This window comes from Oncorhynchus gorbuscha, linkage group LG05 (genome assembly GCF_021184085.1).
Source record: "Oncorhynchus gorbuscha isolate QuinsamMale2020 ecotype Even-year linkage group LG05, OgorEven_v1.0, whole genome shotgun sequence".
Lineage (NCBI taxonomy): Eukaryota > Metazoa > Chordata > Actinopteri > Salmoniformes > Salmonidae > Oncorhynchus > Oncorhynchus gorbuscha.
The window spans coordinates 82,054,285-82,075,299 of NC_060177.1; the positions used below are offsets into that span (position 1 = coordinate 82,054,285).

General features: G+C 42.6%; 1 protein-coding gene across 10 annotated transcripts in view; it reads right to left on the reverse strand.

The window, feature by feature from the left end:
• Positions 1–21,015, reverse strand: part of LOC124036573 (potassium channel subfamily T member 1-like) — a 164,306-nt gene that overhangs the window by 110,623 nt on the left and 32,668 nt on the right. For 3 of the 10 annotated variants that reach the window (XM_046351306.1, XM_046351307.1, XM_046351305.1), the window contains exon 1: positions 14,541–14,925. The exons of the other annotated variants lie outside the window; for them this stretch is intronic. In XM_046351306.1, the coding sequence (XP_046207262.1) occupies positions 14,541–14,689 (149 nt within the window). In that variant the 5' untranslated portion in view covers positions 14,690–14,925. Of the gene's footprint in view, positions 1–14,540; positions 14,926–21,015 lie in introns of those variants that run through there. 10 annotated transcript variants of the gene reach the window in all.

Here is a 21,015-nt window from a genome sequence, read left to right on the forward strand (position 1 = left end):
TAATTGTCCCTAGAATTTCTAAGCAAACAGCTGGAGGCAGGGCTTTCTCCTATAGAGCTCCATTTTTATGGAACGGTCTGCCTACCCATGTCAGAGACGCAAACTCGGTCTCAACCTTTAAGTCTTTACTGAAGACTCATCTCTTCAGTGGGTCATATGATTGAGTGTAGTCTGGCCCAGGAGTGGGAAGGTGAACGGAAAGGCTCTGGAGCAACGAACCGCCCTTGCTGTCTCTGCCTGGCCGGTTCCCCTTTTTCCACTGGGATTCTCTGCCTCTAACCCTGTTACGGGGGCTGAGTCACTGGCTTGCTGGGGCTCTCTCGTGCCGTCCCTGGGGGTGCGTCACCTGGGTGGGTTGATTCACTGTTGTGGTCGGCCTGTCTGGGTTTCCCCCCTTTGGGTTGTACCGTGTCGGAGATCTTTGTGGGCTATACTCGGCCTTGTCTCAGGATGGTAAGTTGGTGGTTGTAGATTTCCCTCTAGTGGTGTGGGGGCTGTGCTTTGGCAAAGTGGGTGGGGTTATATCCTTCCTGTTTGGCCCTGTCCGGGGTGTCCTCGGATGGGGCCACAGTGTCTCCTGACCCCTCCTGTCTCAGCCTCCAGTATTTATGCTGCAGTAGTTTATGTGTCGGGGGGCTAGGGTCAGTTTGTTTATCTGGAGTACTTCTCCTGTCCTATTCGGTGTCCTGTGTAAATCTAAGTGTGCTTCTCTAATTCTCTCCTTCTCTCCTTCTTTCTCTCTCTCGGAGGACCTGAGCCCTAGAACCATGCCCCAGGACTACCTGACATGATGACTCCTTGCTGTCCCCAGTCCACCTGGCCATGCTGCTGCTCCAGTTTCAACTGGCCTGGGCCCTAGGACCATGTCCCAGGACTACCTGACATGAGGACTCCTTGCTGTCCCCAGTCCACCTGGCCATGCTCCTGCTCCAGTTTCAACTGTTCTGCCTTACTATTATTCAACCATGCTGGTCATTTATGAACATTTGAACATCTTGGCCACGTTCTGTTATAATCTCCACCCGGCACAGCCAGAAGAGGACTGGCCACCCCACATATGCTCTCTCTAATTCTCTCTTTCTTTCTCTCTCTCGGAGGACCTGAGCCCTAGGACCGTGCCCCAGGACTACCTGACATGATGGCTCCTTGCTGTCCCCAGTCCACCTGACTGTGCTGCTGCTCCAGTTTCAACTGTTCTGCCTTATTATTATTTGACCATGCTGGTCATTTATGAACATTTGAACATCTTGGTCATTTTCTGTTATAATCTCTACCCGGCACAGCCAGAAGAGGACTGGCCACCCCACATAGCCCGGTTCCTCTCTAGGTTTCTTCCTAGGTTTTGGCCTTTCTAGGGAGTTTTTCCTAGCCACCGTGCTTTTACACCTGCATTGTTTGCTGTTTGGGGTTTTAGGCTGGGTTTCTGTACAGCACTTTGAGATATCAGCTGATGTACGAAGGGCTATATAAATAAATTTGATTTGATTTTGATTTGATGAGTGAGTGGGTGAAAGGGGGAATGGGTGAGAGGGTGAATGGGTGTGTGGGTGAAAGGGGGAATGGGTGAGTGGGTGAGAGGGTGAGTGGGTGAATGGGTGAAAGGGTGAATGGGGAAATGGGTGAGTGAGGGAATGGGTAAATGGGTGAGTGGGTGAATGGGTGAGTGGGGGAATGGGTGAGTGGTAGTAAAGAAGATCTAATGATGACGATCGTAATGAGATAAAAGCCCAGTTGCTTGGTGCTCTAGAATCTGGAGGAGGAATCTGGAGGAGGGAGTTAGCTACAGTATACATTTTTCTATCCCTCCCTATAGCGTAACAAATATGAGTAAGTAACATCTCAACAGAGCTTGTAGATGTCCACGCACTTCATATATTTTTTCATGATTAGGAACATTATTTTCCCCTGGTGCATATGAAACATGAGTAACTTAATCTGTATTTTAAGTTACCAGGCATGGGGCACAAGTTCCGGAAGCATAACACATAGCATATTCCCATAATCATTATATAATGTATGCCTAATGTATCAAACTTGAGTAACATCTCAATTGGTTCTGTAGGGATACAGATAAACCAACTTTCTCTGTCTTTTTTGTTTCATCAAACTCACTCAAGAGGCTTTGGTGACTGAGTATGTAAAGCTGCATGGGCTCCCAGTCATAAACACCATCAATATCATCATCAACTAAAAACAACCATCTTGTTCCTGTTAGCTGTGATGGGGACTATGTGTGAAACATGCACGCACAGACAGACCGGGCTTCTCTATAAGCTTCCCAAATGTTATCTTGTCTCAGATCCTAGGGCTGACAAAGTTTTTTTTCAATTCAATTCAATTCAAGGGCTTTATTGGCATGGGAAACATGTGTTAACATTGCCAGAGCAAGTGAGGTAGACAACAGTCAAAGTGAATATATAAGGTGAAAAACAACAAAAATGAACAGTAAACATTACACATACAGAAGTTTCAAAACAGTGAAGACATTACAAATGTCATATTATATATATATATATATATACACAATGTACAAATAGTTAAAGGACACAAGATAAAATAAATAAGCATAAATATGGGTTGTATTTACAATTTTGTTTGTTCTTCACTGGTTGCCCTTTTCTCGTGGCAACAGGTCACAAATCTTGCTGCTGTGATGGCACACTGTGGAATTTCACCCAGTAGATATGGGAGTTTTTCAAAATTGGATTTGTTTTCGAATCCTTTGTGGATCTGTGTGATCTGGGGGAAATATGTATCTCTAATATGGTCATACATTGGGCAGGAGGTTAGGAAGTGCAGCTCAGTTTCCACCTCATTTTGTGGGCAGTGAGCACATAGCCTGTCTTCTCTTGAGAGCCATGTCTGCCTACGGCGGCCTTTCTCAATAGCAAGGCTATGCTCACTGAGTCTGTACATAGTCAAAGCTTTCCTTAATTTTGGGTCAGTCACAGTGGTCAGGTATTCTGCCGCTGTGTACTCTCTGTGTAGGGCCAAATAGCATTCTAGTTTGCTCTGTTTTTTTGTTTATTCTTTCCAATGTGTTAAGTAATTATCTTTTTGTTTTCTCATGATTTGGTTGGGTCTAATTGTGCTGTTGTCCTGGGGCTCTGTAGGGTGTGTTTGTGTTTGTGAACAGAGCCCCAGGACCAGCTTGCTTAGGGGACTCTTCTCCAGGTTCATCTCTTTGTAGGTGATGGCTTTGTTATGGAAGGTTTGTGAATTGCTTCCTTTTAGGTGGTTGTAGAATTTAATGGCTCCTTTCTGGATTTTGATAATTAGTGGGTATCGGCCTAATTCTGCTCTGCATGCATTATTTGGTGTTTTATGTTGTACACGGAGGATATTTTTGCAGAATTCTGCGTGCAGAGTCTCAATTTGGTGTTTGTCCCATTTTGTGAAGTCTTGGTTGGTGAGCGGACCCCAGACCTCACAACCATAAAGGGCAATGGGCTCTATGACTGATTCAAGTATTTTTAGCCAAATCCTAATTGGTATGTTGAAATTTATGTTTCTTTTGATGGCATAGAATGCCCTTCTTGCCTTGTTTCTCAGATCGTTCACAGCTTTGTGGAAGTTACCTGTGGCGCTGATGTTTAGGCCAAGGTATGTATAGTTTTTTGTGTGCTCTAGGGCAACAGTGTCTAGATGGAATTTGAATTTGTGGTCCTGGTGACTGGACCTTTTTTGGAACACCATTATTTTGGTCTTACTGAGATTTACTGTCAGGGCCCAGGTCTGACAGAATCTGTGCATAAGATCTAGGTGCTGCTGTAGGCCCTCCTTGGTTGGTGACAGAAGCACCAGATCATCAGCAAACAGCAGACATTTGACTTCGGATTCTAGCAGGGGGAGGCCGGGTGCTGCAGACTTTTCTAGTGCCCGCGCCAATTCGTTGATATATATGTTGAAGAGGGTGGGGCTTAAGCTGCATCCCTGTCTAACCCCACGACCCTGTGTGAAGAAATGTGTGTGTTTTTGGCCAATTTTAGCCGCACACTTGTTGTTTGTGTACATGGATTTTATAATGTCATATGTTTTACCCCCAACACCACTTTCCATCAGTTTGTATAGCAGACCCTCATGCCAGATTGAGTCGAAGGCTTTTTTGAAATCAACAAAGCATGAGAAGACTTTGCCTTTGTTTTGGTTTGTTTGGTTGTCAATTAGGGTGTGCAGGGTGAATACATGGTCTGTTGTACGGTAATTTGGTAAAAAGCCAATTTAACATTTGCTCAGTACATTGTTTTCATTGAGGAAATGTACGAGTCTGCTGTTAATAATAATGCAGAGGATTTTCCCAAGGTTACTGTTGACACATATTCCACAGTAGTTATTGGGGTCAAATTTGTCTCCACTTTTGTCTCCACTTTTGTGGATTGGGGTGATCAGTCCTGGGTTCCAAATATTGGGGAAGATGCCAGAGCTAAGTATGATGTTAAAGACTTTTAGTATAGCCAATTGGAATTTGTTGTCTGTATATTTGATCATTTCATTGAGGATACCATCGACACCACAGGCCTTTTTGGGTTGGAGGGTTTTTATTTTGTCCTGTAACTCATTCAATGTAATTGGAGAATCCAGTGGGTTCTGGTAGTCTTTAATAGTTGATTCTAAGATCTGTATTTGATCATGTATATGTTTTTGCTCTTTATTCTTTGTTATAGAACCAAAAAGATTGGAGAAGTGGTTTACCCATACATCTCCATTTTGGATGGATAATTCTTTGTGTTGTTGTTTGTTTAGTGTTTTCCAATTTTTCTCTCTCTCTCTCCCTCTCTCTCTCTCTCTCTCTCTCTCTCTCTCTCTCTCTCTCTCTCTCTCTCTGCCTCTTGCATCTCCGTTTAGAGTGACATCCCTGGATCTCTAACACACCATGACATCTCTCTGCATCTCTGTGAGTCTGTCAGGTGGATAAACAATAACAGGGGTTACAAACTAAGTAGGCAGGGTGGACTGGAGAGGACAGGACAGGGGAGGAGAGGTGAGGGGTGAGGAAAGGAGTGGGGAGGGGAGGAGAGAAGAGAGGGGAGGGTTGAGGGGAGGCAAGGAGAGGAGAGAGGAGGGGAGGGGAAGGCAGTAGAGGGGTGAAGAGAGGAGAGAACAGGGAAGGTGAGGGTAGGGCTGAAGAGAGAAGAGGGGAGGAGAGGAGGGGAGAGGGGAAGGGGGGGGAAGAGAGGGGTAAAGAGAGGAGAAGACAGGAGAGGAGAGGGGATGAGAGAGGAGGAGAGAAGAGAAGAGAGGAGGGGAGAGGGGAAGGGAGGAGAGGGGACGAAAGGAGAGGGGTGAGGAGAGGTGAGGGTTGAGGAGACTAGAGGAGGTACTCTAGAGGCTTTGTGAACAGCTACAGTTGTTCTAAGGTATACAAGCTACTTCACTCAGACCCCAAAAAGCCACTGCTGCATTTTTAGATGGAGTTGGTGTAGCATGGTGTCTTTCGTTTTCTACCTGTATTATTGATGTGAGATCCTGCCTCTGAAAAATTAACATAAGAAGGACTGTATGTGGAGTGGACACTGACTATCATTCAAAGGCAGTATATATAAGCAGTATACTACAGGCTCATTCTTATTTAATTAGCTTTCACATAAGTCTTGTGGTAAGAGATAATGATTAACAGGCATGACAATTAGTGAATAGTTCATGATGGCACTGGTCTTTAGAACATGGGTCTTTATAGTAGGCCTACCTGGGTACATGTACAGTATGTGGATGCAATATCAAACTAAACATCACAGGCATTATAGAACTGTGTCAAAATGCTCTAATGAACAAAATTGACCCTGCACCAACCTGATTTTGCCCCTCCGGCTTTTGCTAAACAGCAGAAATACTGTAGCAGACTCTAAACATTATTACAGGTTTCTGACCAACCAACAACATTTTTGTAGTTGATGCTAAGAGAAACACGATGAGAATGGTGAGTGTGTGGAAATGCATACCATTCTGGGATAAAGATGGGGATTTTAACACCCAGACCAACTTTTATTCAGGCAGGCACATGTAGAGTATATGTATCTCCTCCCCCTTAATGAAACCAATTAGTCCCATTCACAGAGAGCTGCATCTCTCCCTTAATGAAACCATGTAGTCCCATTCACAGAGAGCAGCATCTCCCCCTTAATGAAACCATGTAGTCCCATACACAGAGAGCAGCATCTCCCCCTTAATGAAACCATGTAGTCCCATTCAGAGAGCAGCATCTCCCCCTTAATGAAACCATGTAGTCCCATTCACAGAGAGCAGCATCTCCCCCTTATTGAAACCATGTAGTCCCATTCACAGAGAGCTGCATCTCCCCCTTACTGAAACCATGTAGTCCCATTCACAGAGAGCAGCATCTCTCCCTTAATGAAACCATGTAGTCCCATTCACAGAGAGCTGCATCTCCCCCTTAATGAAACCATGTAGTCCCATTCACAGAGAGCTGCATCTCTCCCTTAATGAAACCATGTAGTCCCATTCACAGAGAGCTGCATCTCCCCCTTAATGAAACCATGTAGCCCCATTCACAGAGAGCTGCATCTCCCCCTTAATGAAACCATGTAGTCCCATTCAGAGAGCAGCATCTCCCCCTTAATGAAACCATGTAGTCCCATTCACAGAGAGCAGCATCTCCCCCTTAATGAAACCATGTAGTCCCATTCACAGAGAGCTGCATCTCCCCCTTAATGAAACCATGTAGTCCCATTCACAGAGAGCAGCATCTCTCCCTTAATGAAACCATGTAGTCCCATTCACAGAGAGCTGCATCTCCCCCTTAATGAAACCATGTAGTCCCATTCACAGAGAGCAGAATCTCTCCCTTAATGTAACCATGTAGTCCCATTCACAGAGAGCTGCATCTCCCCCTTAATGAAACCATGTAGTCCCATTCAGAGAGCAGCATCTCCCCCTTAATGAAACCATGTAGTCCCATTCACAGAGAGCAGCATCTCCCCCTTATTGAAACCATGTAGTCCCATTCACAGAGAGCAGCATCTCTCCCTTAATGAAACCACATAGTCCCATTCACAGAGAGCTGCATCTCCCCCTTAATGAAACCATGTAGTCCCATTCAGAGAGCAGCATCTCTCCCTTAATGTAACCATGTAGTCCCATTCACAGAGAGCTGCATCTCCCCCTTAATGAAACCATGTAGTCCCATTCAGAGAGCAGCATCTCCCCCTTAATGAAACCATGTAGTCCCATTCACAGAGAGCAGCATCTCCCCCTTATTGAAACCATGTAGTCCCATTCACAGAGAGCTGCATCTCCCCTTACTGAAACCATGTAGTCCCATTCACAGAGAGCTGCATCTCCCCCTTAATGAAACCATGTAGTCCCATTCACAGAGAGCAGCATCTCCCCCTTATTGAAACCATGTAGTCCCATTCACAGAGAGCTGCATCTCTCCCTTAATGAAACCATGTAGTCTCATTCAGAGAGCAGCATCTCCCCCTTAATGAAACCATGTAGTCCCATTCACAGAGAGCTGCATCTCCCCCTTACTGAAACCATGTAGTCCCATTCACAGAGAGCTGCATCTCCCCCTTACTGAAACCATGTAGTCCCATTCAGAGAGCTGCATCTCTCCCTTAATGAAACCATGTAGTCCTATTCACAGAGAGCAGCATCTCCCCCTTAATGAAACCATGTAGTCCCATTCACAGAGAGCAGCATCTCTCCCTTAATGAAACCATGTAGTCCTATTCACAGAGAGCAGCATCTCTCCCTTAATGAAACCATGTAGTCCCATTCACAGAGAGCAGCATCTCTCCCTTAATGAAACCATGTAGTCATATTCACAGAGAGCAGCATCTCTCCCTTAATGAAACCATGTAGTCCCATTCAGAGAGCAGCATCTCTCCCTTAATGAAACCATGTAGTCCCATTCACAGAGAGCAGCATCTCTCCCTTAATGAAACCATGTAGTCCTATTCACAGAGAGCAGCATCTCTCCCTCCATGTAGTCCCATTCACAGAGAGCAGCATCTCTTAATGAAACCATGTAGTCCTATTCACAGAGAGCAGCATCTCTCCCTTAATGAAACCATGTAGTCCCATTCACAGAGAGCAGCATCTCTCCCTTAATGAAACCATGTAGTCCTATTCACAGAGAGCAGCATCTCTCCCTTAATGAAACCATGTAGTCCCATTCACAGAGAGCAGCATCTCTCCCTTAATGAAACCATGTAGTCCCATTCACAGAGAGCAGCATCTCTCCCTTAATGAAACCATGTAGTCCCATTCACAGAGAGCAGCATCTCTCCCTTAATGAAACCATGTAGTCCCATTCACAGAGAGCAGCATCTCTCCCTTAATGAAACCATGTAGTCCCATTCACAGAGAGCTCTCTCCCTTAATGCATCTCAGAGAGCTCCCTCCCTAATGAAACCATGTAGTCCCATTCACAGAGAGCTGCATCTCTCCCTTAATGAAACCATGTAGTCCCATTCACAGAAAATGAAACCATGTAGTCCTATTCACAGAGAGCAGCATCTCCCCCTTAATGAAACCATGTAGTCCCATTCACAGAGAGCAGCATCTCTCCCTTAATGAAACCATGTAGTCCTATTCACAGAGAGCAGCATCTCTCCCTTAATGAAACCATGTAGTCCCATTCACAGAGAGCAGCATCTCTCCCTTAATGAAACCATGTAGTCCCATTCACAGAGAGCAGCATCTCTCCCTTAATGAAACCATGTAGTCCCATTCACAGAGAGCAGCATCTCTCCCTTAATGAAACCATGTAGTCCCATTCACAGAGAGCAGCATCTCTCCCTTAATGAAACCATGTAGTCCTATTCACAGAGAGCAGCATCTCTCCCTTAATGAAACCATGTAGTCCTATTCACAGAGAGCAGCATCTCTCCCTTAATGAAACCATGTAGTACCATTCACTGAGAGCTGCATCTCTCCCTTAATGAAACCATGTAGTCCTATTCACAGAGAGCAGCATCTCTCCCTTAATGAAACCATGTAGTCCCATTCACTGAGAGCTGCATCTCTCCCTTAATGAAACCATGTAGTCCCATTCACTGAGAGCTGCATCTCTCCCTTAATGAAACCATGTAGTCGTATTCACAGAGAGCAGCATCTCTCCCTTAATGAAACCATGTAGTCCTATTCACAGAGAGCAGCATCTCTCCCTTAATGAAACCATGTAGTCCCATTCACAGAGAGCAGCATCTCTCCCTTAATGAAACCATGTAGTCCTATTCACAGAGAGCAGCATCTCTCCCTTAATGAAACCATGTAGTCCCATTCACAGAGAGCAGCATCTCTCCCTTAATGAAACCATGTAGTCCTATTCACTGAGAGCTGCATCTCTCCCTTAATGAAACCATGTAGTCCCATTCACTGAGAGCTGCATCTCTCCCTTAATGAAACCATGTAGTCCTATTCACAGAGAGCAGCATCTCTCCCTTAATGAAACCATGTAGTCCCATTCACTGAGAGCTGCATCTCTCCCTTAATGAAACCATGTAGTCCCATTCACTGAGAGCTGCATCTCTCCCTTAATGAAACCATGTAGTCCTATTCACAGAGAGCAGCATCTCTCCCTTAATGAAACCATGTAGTCCTATTCACAGAGAGCAGCATCTCTCCCTTAATGAAACCATGTAGTCCCATTCACAGAGAGCAGCATCTCTCCCTTACTGAAACCATGTAGTCCCATTCACAGAGAGCAGCATCTCTCCCTTAATGAAACCATGTAGTCCCATTCACAGAGAGCAGCATCTCTCCCTTAATGAAACCATGTAGTCCCATTCACAGAGAGCAGCATCTCTCCCTTAATGAAACCATGTAGTCCCATTCACAGAGAGCAGCATCTCTCCCTTAATGAAACCATGTAGTCCCATTCACAGAGAGCAGCATCTCTCCCTTAATGAAACCATGTAGTCCCATTCACAGAGAGCTGCATCTCTCCCTTAATGAAACCATGTAGTCCCATTCACAGAGAGCTGCATCTCTCCCTTAATGAAACCATGTAGTCCTATTCACAGAGAGCAGCATCTCTCCCTTAATGAAACCATGTAGTCCCATTCACAGAGAGCAGCATCTCTCCCTTAATGAAACCATGTAGTCCCATTCACAGAGAGCAGCATCTCCCCCTTAATGAAACCATGTAGTCCCATTCACAGAGAGCAGCATCTCCCCCTTAATGAAACCATGTAGTCCCATTCACAGAAAGCTGCATCTCTCCCTTAATGAAACCATGTAGTCCCATTCACAGAGAGCAGCATCTCTCCCTTAATGAAACCATGTAGTCCCATTCACAGAGAGCTGCATCTCTCCCTTAATGAAACCATGTAGTCCTATTCACAGAGAGCAGCATCTCTCCCTTAATGAAACCATGTAGTCCCATTCACAGAGAGCAGCATCTCTCCCTTAATGAAACCATGTAGTCCCATTCACAGAGAGCAGCATCTCCCCCTTAATGAAACCATGTAGTCCCATTCACAGAGAGCTGCATCTCTCCCTTAATGAAACCATGTAGTCTCATTCAGAGAGCAGCATCTCCCCCTTAATGAAACCATGTAGTCCCATTCACAGAGAGCTGCATCTCCCCCTTACTGAAACCATGTAGTCCCATTCACAGAGAGCTGCATCTCCCCCTTACTGAAACCATGTAGTCCCATTCAGAGAGCTGCATCTCTCCCTTAATGAAACCATGTAGTCCTATTCACAGAGAGCAGCATCTCCCCCTTAATGAAACCATGTAGTCCCATTCACAGAGAGCAGCATCTCTCCCTTAATGAAACCATGTAGTCCTATTCACAGAGAGCAGCATCTCTCCCTTAATGAAACCATGTAGTCCCATTCACAGAGAGCAGCATCTCTCCCTTAATGAAACCATGTAGTCATATTCACAGAGAGCAGCATCTCTCCCTTAATGAAACCATGTAGTCCCATTCACAGAGAGCAGCATCTCTCCCTTAATGAAACCATGTAGTCCCATTCACAGAGAGCAGCATCTCTCCCTTAATGAAACCATGTAGTCCTATTCACAGAGAGCAGCATCTCTCCCTTAAAGAAACCATGTAGTCCCATTCACAGAGAGCAGCATCTCTCCCTTAATGAAACCATGTAGTCCTATTCACAGAGAGCAGCATCTCTCCCTTAATGAAACCATGTAGTCCTATTCACAGAGAGCAGCATCTCTCCCTTAATGAAACCATGTAGTCCCATTCACAGAGAGCAGCATCTCTCCCTTAATGAAACCATGTAGTCCTATTCACAGAGAGCAGCATCTCTCCCTTAATGAAACCATGTAGTCCCATTCACAGAGAGCAGCATCTCTCCCTTAATGAAACCATGTAGTCCCATTCACAGAGAGCAGCATCTCTCCCTTAATGAAACCATGTAGTCCCATTCACAGAGAGCTGCATCTCTCCCTTAATGAAACCATGTAGTCCCATTCACTGAGAGCTGCATCTCTCCCTTAATGAAACCATGTAGTCCCATTCACAGAGAGCTGCATCTCTCCCTTAATGAAACCATGTAGTCCTATTCACAGAGAGCAGCATCTCTCCCTTAATGAAACCATGTAGTCCCATTCACAGAGAGCTGCATCTCCCCCTTAATGAAACCATGTAGTCCCATTCACAGAGAGCTGCATCTCCCCCTTAATGAAACCATGTAGTCCTATTCACAGAGAGCAGCATCTCTCCCTTAATGAAACCATGTAGTCCTATTCACAGAGAGCAGCATCTCTCCCTTAATGAAACCATGTAGTCCCATTCACAGAGAGCAGCATCTCTCCCTTAATGAAACCATGTAGTCCCATTCACAGAGAGCAGCATCTCTCCCTTAATGAAACCATGTAGTCCCATTCACAGAGAGCAGCATCTCTCCCTTAATGAAACCATGTAGTCCCATTCACAGAGAGCAGCATCTCTCCCTTAATGAAACCATGTAGTCCTATTCACAGAGAGCAGCATCTCTCCCTTAATGAAACCATGTAGTCCTATTCACAGAGAGCAGCATCTCTCCCTTAATGAAACCATGTAGTACCATTCACTGAGAGCTGCATCTCTCCCTTAATGAAACCATGTAGTCCTATTCACAGAGAGCAGCATCTCTCCCTTAATGAAACCATGTAGTCCCATTCACTGAGAGCTGCATCTCTCCCTTAATGAAACCATGTAGTCCCATTCACTGAGAGCTGCATCTCTCCCTTAATGAAACCATGTAGTCGTATTCACAGAGAGCAGCATCTCTCCCTTAATGAAACCATGTAGTCCTATTCACAGAGAGCAGCATCTCTCCCTTAATGAAACCATGTAGTCCCATTCACAGAGAGCAGCATCTCTCCCTTAATGAAACCATGTAGTCCTATTCACAGAGAGCAGCATCTCTCCCTTAATGAAACCATGTAGTCCCATTCACAGAGAGCAGCATCTCTCCCTTAATGAAACCATGTAGTCCTATTCACTGAGAGCTGCATCTCTCCCTTAATGAAACCATGTAGTCCCATTCACTGAGAGCTGCATCTCTCCCTTAATGAAACCATGTAGTCCTATTCACAGAGAGCAGCATCTCTCCCTTAATGAAACCATGTAGTCCCATTCACTGAGAGCTGCATCTCTCCCTTAATGAAACCATGTAGTCCCATTCACTGAGAGCTGCATCTCTCCCTTAATGAAACCATGTAGTCCTATTCACAGAGAGCAGCATCTCTCCCTTAATGAAACCATGTAGTCCTATTCACAGAGAGCAGCATCTCTCCCTTAATGAAACCATGTAGTCCCATTCACAGAGAGCAGCATCTCTCCCTTAATGAAACCATGTAGTCCCATTCACAGAGAGCAGCATCTCTCCCTTAATGAAACCATGTAGTCCCATTCACAGAGAGCAGCATCTCTCCCTTAATGAAACCATGTAGTCCCATTCACAGAGAGCAGCATCTCTCCCTTAATGAAACCATGTAGTCCCATTCACAGAGAGCAGCATCTCTCCCTTAATGAAACCATGTAGTCCCATTCACAGAGAGCAGCATCTCTCCCTTAATGAAACCATGTAGTCCCATTCACAGAGAGCTGCATCTCTCCCTTAATGAAACCATGTAGTCCCATTCACAGAGAGCTGCATCTCTCCCTTAATGAAACCATGTAGTCCTATTCACAGAGAGCAGCATCTCTCCCTTAATGAAACCATGTAGTCCCATTCACAGAGAGCAGCATCTCTCCCTTAATGAAACCATGTAGTCCCATTCACAGAGAGCAGCATCTCCCCCTTAATGAAACCATGTAGTCCCATTCACAGAGAGCAGCATCTCCCCCTTAATGAAACCATGTAGTCCCATTCACAGAAAGCTGCATCTCTCCCTTAATGAAACCATGTAGTCCCATTCACAGAGAGCAGCATCTCTCCCTTAATGAAACCATGTAGTCCCATTCACAGAGAGCAGCATCTCTCCCTTAATGAAACCATGTAGCCCCATTCACAGAGAACAGCATCTCTCCCTTAATGAAACCATGTAGTCCCATTCACAGAGAGCAGCATCTCTCCCTTAATGAAACCATGTAGTCCCCTTCACAGAGAGCAGCATCTCTCCCTTAATGAAACCATGTAGCCCCATTCACAGAGAGCAGCATCTCTCCCTTAATGAAACCATGTAGTCCCATTCACAGAGAGCAGCATCTCTCCCTTAATGAAACCATGTAGTCCCATTCACAGAGAGCAGCATCTCTCCCTTAATGAAACCATGTAGTCCCATTCACAGAGAGCAGCATCTCATTTGACTAACAAATACGCTGGGAAGTTCAGCACCCAGGTAAACTACTCCAGTGTCATTTCTGATTTGCTCTGACAGACATGTAGGCTGCACACACACTCACATGCATACACAATCACCTGAGGTTTGCATTGCAAAGCAGCTAGTCTATAATGTTGATAACAATATATTAACTCACTGGAATGAGCAAAATATTCATACAAAGTGTCAACCTGTGGCAACCAACACAGCGATTGTATCTTCGATACATCTCCATTTACCATGATATATGATATTGCTTCTGACATGTATAATTGCATTGTTAGAGTTGCAGCATCTTCAGAATTACATAAGCTTTGCACAGAATGTACTGCAGACATAAAGAAAACCTCAGAAAAACCTAAATAGGATGCTGAGAAAAATATGACTGACAGGAAGAGGATGGTTCAGTCAAACACTGAGCCAATTTGAGCTACTGTAACAGTGCCATTGTGTGCTGTCAGTGTTGACAAATCAGCTTCATGAACCGAGCATATCCTGTGTCAAAATTACCAGCATGAGAATAGAGACAGCTACCTCCCGGCGCGCCACGGTTATGTCATTCAAATATTTTCCTTATAGTCGATTATTGAATATATATATACGATATAAATTTAGCCTAATGATAAATGCACATTATTTGCCTAAAGATAAGGATCTATAACGTCATATGGGATCATTAATCTGCGCTTTACCGCTCGCGACACCACATCGGTTTGTGAAGATGCTGCGGGTTTGATATCGAACTGGTACTCTTGAGTCTGAGACATGCAGCGGCTTCATGCGGGTCTATCTGGGGTACCTTTGCCCAGCATCACTCCCAAAAGAACCCATCGTCCGTATCGGCATCGACGGGTTGACCCAAGTCGGCTCCTCTGAGGATTTCGTGGCCTCGGTTTTGACGTCTGGGTCTATCTCCGAGGGAGACGGCGTGAGTTTAGCGCCTGCCATCTTTACTTCTCCCGCTCCTAAGTTAACTCCAGCGGAGAATTTCCAATATGTTACCTCTCTCTTGTCAATACCAGATAATGGAATCAGCAGCGACTAAAAGTGAAACCCGCATCCTGAATGCACTACCGCTGCAAGTAAGACCAAGGTAGACTTCCCCTTCCTTTCTGCCATAGTCTACTAAATCCTCTGAGAAAGTGCTGTGTGCTTCTTGTGATTCAGCAGCACTCCATCCTTTAGAGAAGTGTGCTCCGTTGCGTCTTAGCCTGCTCAAGTCGTCATCCCAACGTCAAACCGTTCGACCCAGTAGACTGGCGCCTCTTGTTGCAACTGTAGCTACAACATTATTCATTGATTTTGAAAGGGGGATGTGTTCAAATGTGTTTCCTAATAATTTAAAATGGTATCAGCTGTCATTCGATGCACCTAAATATGATGTGTACTAACAGTTACATTTGTACAGTGTAAAGTGCCATTACTGCATTGTGAACACTTTTACATAATGCATGGAATCACTGTGACTTATTTGTTTACAAAGCAAAAGTGATGGATGACTCATTCATACTGTGACATCTCAGTAATGCATCAGCAATCATCACCAGATATGACACTTCTATAAGCAATTATCAACATGAGTCAGTGACAGATCTGCAGAAGGCTACCAGTATCATCTAAATTGAGTAGTCAGTTACATTGCAGACACAGCAGATGCAGCAGTCCAGACCCACAGGCTGTTGATGAACAGCTGCACACTAGCAGGCTTGTATGCACTTAATACAGTACATGATTTATAAATCCATTGCTCACCACAAATGTTCAAGAGCACTGCACTGCATATAATGCTTGTATGCACTAAATACAATACATAATGATAGGCTACCAAAACCAAAATTCAACATTCACCCCCTCACAATATATTGTACAAAAATATTACTGAACCCTAAAACCTTTTGTTCTGTAGGGAGGTCAATAAAATGAAATATGAAGACAGATATCACAAACACATTGTAGATTGATGATGTCACAAACACATTGTAGATTGATGATGTCACAAACACATTGTAGATTGATGATGTCACAAACACATTGTAGATTGATGATGTCACAAACACATTGTAGATTGATGAGTAGATGTGTTATTTAAACTCAGATTGATGATGTCACAAACACATTGTAGATTGATGATGTCACAAACACATTGTAGATTGATGATGTCACAAACACATTGTAGATTGATGAGTAGATGTGTTATTTAAACTCAGATTGATGATGTCACAAACACATTGTAGATTGATGATGTCACAAACACATTGTAGATTGATGATGTCACAAACACATTGTAGATTGATGATGTCACAAACACATTGTAGATTGATGATGTCACAAACACATTGTAGATTGATGATGTCACAAACACATTGTAGATTGATGATGTCACAAACACATTGTAGATTGATGATGTCACAAACACATTGTAGATTGATGAGTAGATGTGTTATTTAAACTCAGATTGATGATATCACAAACACATTGTAGATTGATGAGTAGATGTGTTATTTAAACTCAGATTGATGATATCACAAACACATTGTAGATTGATGAGTAGATGTGTTATTTAAACTCAGATTGATGATATCACAAACACATTGTAGATTGATGATGTCACAAACACATTGTAGATTGATGATGTCACAAACACATTGTAGATTGATGAGTAGATGTGTTATTTAAACTCAGATTGATGATATCACAAACACATTGTAGATTGATGAGTAGATGTGTTATTTAAACTCAGATTGATGATATCACAAACACATTGTAGATTGATGAGTAGATGTGTTATTTAAACTCAGATTGATGATGTCACAAACACATTGTAGATTGATGAGTAGATGTGTTATTTAAACTCAGATTGATGATATCACAAACACATTGTAGATTGATGAGTAGATGTGTTATTTAAACTCAGATTGATGATATCACAAACACATTGTAGATTGATGAGTAGATGTGTTATTTAAACTCAGATTGATGATATCACAAACACATTGTAGATTGATGAGTAGATGTGTTATTTAAACTCAGATTGATGATATCACAAACACATTGTAGATTGATGAGTAGATGTGTTATTTAAACTCAGATTGATGATGTCACAAACACATTGTAGATTGATGAGTAGATGTGTTATTTAAACTCAGATTGATGATGTCACAAACACATTGTAGATTGATGAGTAGATGTGTTATTTAAACTCAGATTGATGATGTCACAAACACATTGTAGATTGATGAGTAGATGTGTTATTCAAACTCAGATTGATGATGTCACAAACACATTGTAGATTGATGAGTAGATGTGTTATTTAAACTCAGATTGATGATATCACAAATACATTGTAGATTGATGAGTAGATGTGTTATTTAAACTCAGATTGATGATGTCACAAACACATTGTAGATTGATGAGTAGATGTGTTATTTAAACTCAGATTGAAGATATCACAAACACATTGTAGATTGATGAGTAGATGTGTTATTTAAACTCAGATTGATGATATCACAAACACATTGTAGATTGATGAGTAGATGTGTTATTTAAACTCAGATTGATGATGTCACAAACACATTGTAGATTGATGAGTAGATGTGTTATTCAAACTCAGATTGATGATGTCACAAACACATTGTAGATTGATGAGTAGATGTGTTATTCAAACTCAGATTGATGATGTCACAAACACATTGTAGATTGATGAGTAGATGTGTTATTTAAACTCAGATTGATGATGTCACAAACACATTGTAGATTGATGAGTAGATGTGTTATTCAAACTCAGATTGAAGATATCACCCATCATCTTTGTGTTTGGTTTTGATTTTTATTGAAAACTGAAGTGGAATAGGACAAGTGAAGGATGATTAGGTCTAGTATAAATAAAATGTGACAGAGATGAAGGGAAGTGTGATATAACTGTGATGGAGACTAAGGGAAGTGTGATATATAGTGGGGCAAAACAGTATTTAGTCAGCCACCAATTGTGCAAGTTCTCCCACTTAAAAATATGAGAGGCCTGTAATTTTCATCATAGGTACACTTCAACTATGACAGACAAAATTAGAAAAATGTAAATTAGAAAAAAAAAAAATACTTATTTTCCACCATAATTTTCAAATAAATTCATAAAAAATCCTACAATGTGATTTTCTGGATTTTTTTTCTAATTTTGTCTGTCATAGTTGAAGTGTACCTATGATGAAAATTACAGGCCTTGCACAATTGGGTGGCTGACTAAATACTTTTTTGCCCCACTGTAAATGGAATAGAGACGAAGGGAAGTGTGATATAAATATGATGGAGACTAAGGGAAGTGTGATATAAATGGAATAGAGACGAAGGGAAGTCTGATATAAATGGAATAAAGACGAATAGAAGTGTGATATAAATGTGATAGAGATGAATGGAAGTGTGATATAAATGTGATAGAGATGGAAGGGAAGTGTGATATAAATGTGATAGAGATGGAAGGGAAGTGTGATATAAATGTGATAGAGATGGAAGGGAAATGTGATAGAGATGGAAGGGAAGTGTGATATAAATGTGATAGAGATGAATGGAAGTGTGATATAAATGTGATAGAGATGGAAGGGAAGTGTGACATAAATGTGATAGAGACGAATGGAAGTGTGATATAAATGGAATAGTGACAAAGGGAAGTGTGATATAAATGTGATAGAGATGGAAGGTAGTGCAAGAAAAAAGTCATTTAGAATGAAGGCTGTGAAAGGCATGAGGAGAAAAATATGTGCTGAGTAGAGTAGGGAAGTGTGATATAAATGTGATAGAGATGGAAGGTAGTGCAAGAAAAAAGTCATTTAGAATGAAGGCTGTGAAAGGCATGAGGAGAAAAATATGTGCTGAGTAGAGTACACAGACTGCACAGAGACACCTGTTGGTGATGGAGAGAACTGCAGGCCTAACTCCAGCCTTACAGACATTGAGCAGTAGCAGCAAGCTAGCAGCAGCAAGCTACCAGAAGGGGACAATTGAATAATGGGCAAATATAATGTAGCTGTAAATATGTATACTGGAACTACTGCCGATATACACTTAGTGTAAACAACATTATGAACACCTGCTCTTTCCATGACATAGATTTACCAGGTAAATCCAGGTGAAAGCTATGATCCCTTATTGATGTCACTTCTTAAATCCACTTCAATCCATGTAGATGAAGGGGAGGAGACAGGTTAAATTAGGATTCTTACATTTTGAGACAATTGAGACATGGATTGTGTATGTGTGCCCTTCAGAGGGTGAATGGGCAAGACAAACAATGTAAGTGCCTTTGAACGGCTTATGGTAGGAGGTACCAGGCACACTGGTTTGTGTCAAGAACTGCAACGCTGCTGGGTTTTTCACGCTCAACAGTTTCCTGTGTGTATCAAGAATGGTCCACCACCCAAAGGACATCGAGACAACTTGACACAACTGTGAGAAGCATTGGGGTCAACATATGGAACACTTTAGACACCTTGTAGAGTCCATGCATTGATGAATTTAGGCTGTTCTAGGGGCAAAAGGTGGGGTGCAACTCAATATTAAGAAGGTGTCCTTAATATTTTGTCCACTCAGCGTAGAATACAAATATAACTGCAACAGGAGCAGACAGACACAACTGAATTGTATTTGAATCAGTATTTGATGGGCAAATATGGCCAATAGCTCATAGGACAAGTTACTTCATTGAATCAGTGGATATGTATGCAACAGTTGGGATTCACTCTCGCTTGGGAACCCAACATCTTAACCAATAGCCCAACTATCGGGCTTTACTGTTGAGGCTCAGGCAGGGCTAGGTCATGATGGTGTGATTTCAAATCACCTCTGCTACAACAACATACAACATACTGTAGTGTTGTTAGCAGACTGAAAAGTCAGGTGATTGAACAGTCAGTAAATTGAACAGTCAGCAATTTGAACAGTCAGCTGATTGAACAGTCAGCAAGTTGAACAGTCAGCAGATTCAACCATCAGAAATGTCAATAGTCAGCAGATTGAACAGTCAGCAGATTGAACAGTCAGCAGATTGAACAGTCAGCAGATTCAACAGTCAGCAGATTCAACAGTCAGCAAGTTGAACAGTCAGCAGATTCAACCATCAGAAATGTCAATAGTCAGCAGATTGAACAGTCAGCAGATTGAACAGTCAGCAGATTGAACAGTCAGCAAATTGAACAGTCAGCAATTTGAACAGTCACCTGATTGAACAGTCAGCAGATTGAACAGTCAGCAAGTTGAACAGTCAGCAGATTGAACAGTCAGTAAATTGAACAGTCAATAAATTGAACAGTCAGCAGATTGAACAGTCAGCAGATTGAACAGTCAGCAAGTTGAACAGTCAGCAGATTGACCAGTCAGCAAGTTGAACAGTCAGCAGATTGAACAGTCAGTAAATTGAACAGTCAGCAATTTGAACAGTCAGCTGATTGAACAGTCAGCAAATTGAACAGTCAGCAGATTCAACCATCAGAAATGTCAATAGTCAGCAGATTGAATAGTCAGCAGATTGAATAGTCAGCAGATTGAACAGTCAGCAGATTGAATAGTCAACAGATTGAATAGTCAGCAGATTGAATAGTCAGCAGATTGAACGGTCAGCAGATTGAATAGTCAGCAGATTGAATAGTCAGCAGATTGAATAGTCAGCAGATTGAACCATCAGAAATGTCAATAGTCAGCAGATTGAACCATCAGAAATGTCAATAGTCAGCAGATTGAATAGTCAGCAGATTGAACCATCAGAAATGTTAATAGTCAGCAGATTGAACCATCAGAAATGTCAATAGTCAGCAGATTGAACAGTCAGCAGATTGAATAGTCAGCAGATTGAATAGTCAGCAGATTGAACAGTCAGCAGATTGAATAGTCAGCAGATTGAATAGTCAGCAGATTGAATAGTCAGCAGATTGAACGGTCAGCAGATTGAATAGTCAGCAGATTGAATAGTCAGCAGATTGAATAGTCAGCAGATTGAATAGTCAGCAGATTGAATAGTCAGCAGATTGAACCATCAGAAATGTCAATAGTCAGCAGATTGAACCATCAGAAATGTCAATAGTCAGCAGATTGAACAGTCAGCTGATTGAACAGTCAGCTGATTGAACAGTCAGCAGATTGAACAGTCAGCAGATTGAACAGTCAGCTGATTGAACAGTCAGCAGATTGAACAGTCAGCTGATTGAACAGTCAAGTTCCTTGGTGTCCACATCAACCTCAAACTAGAATGGTCCAAACACAGCAAGACAGTCGTGAAGAGGGCAGGACAA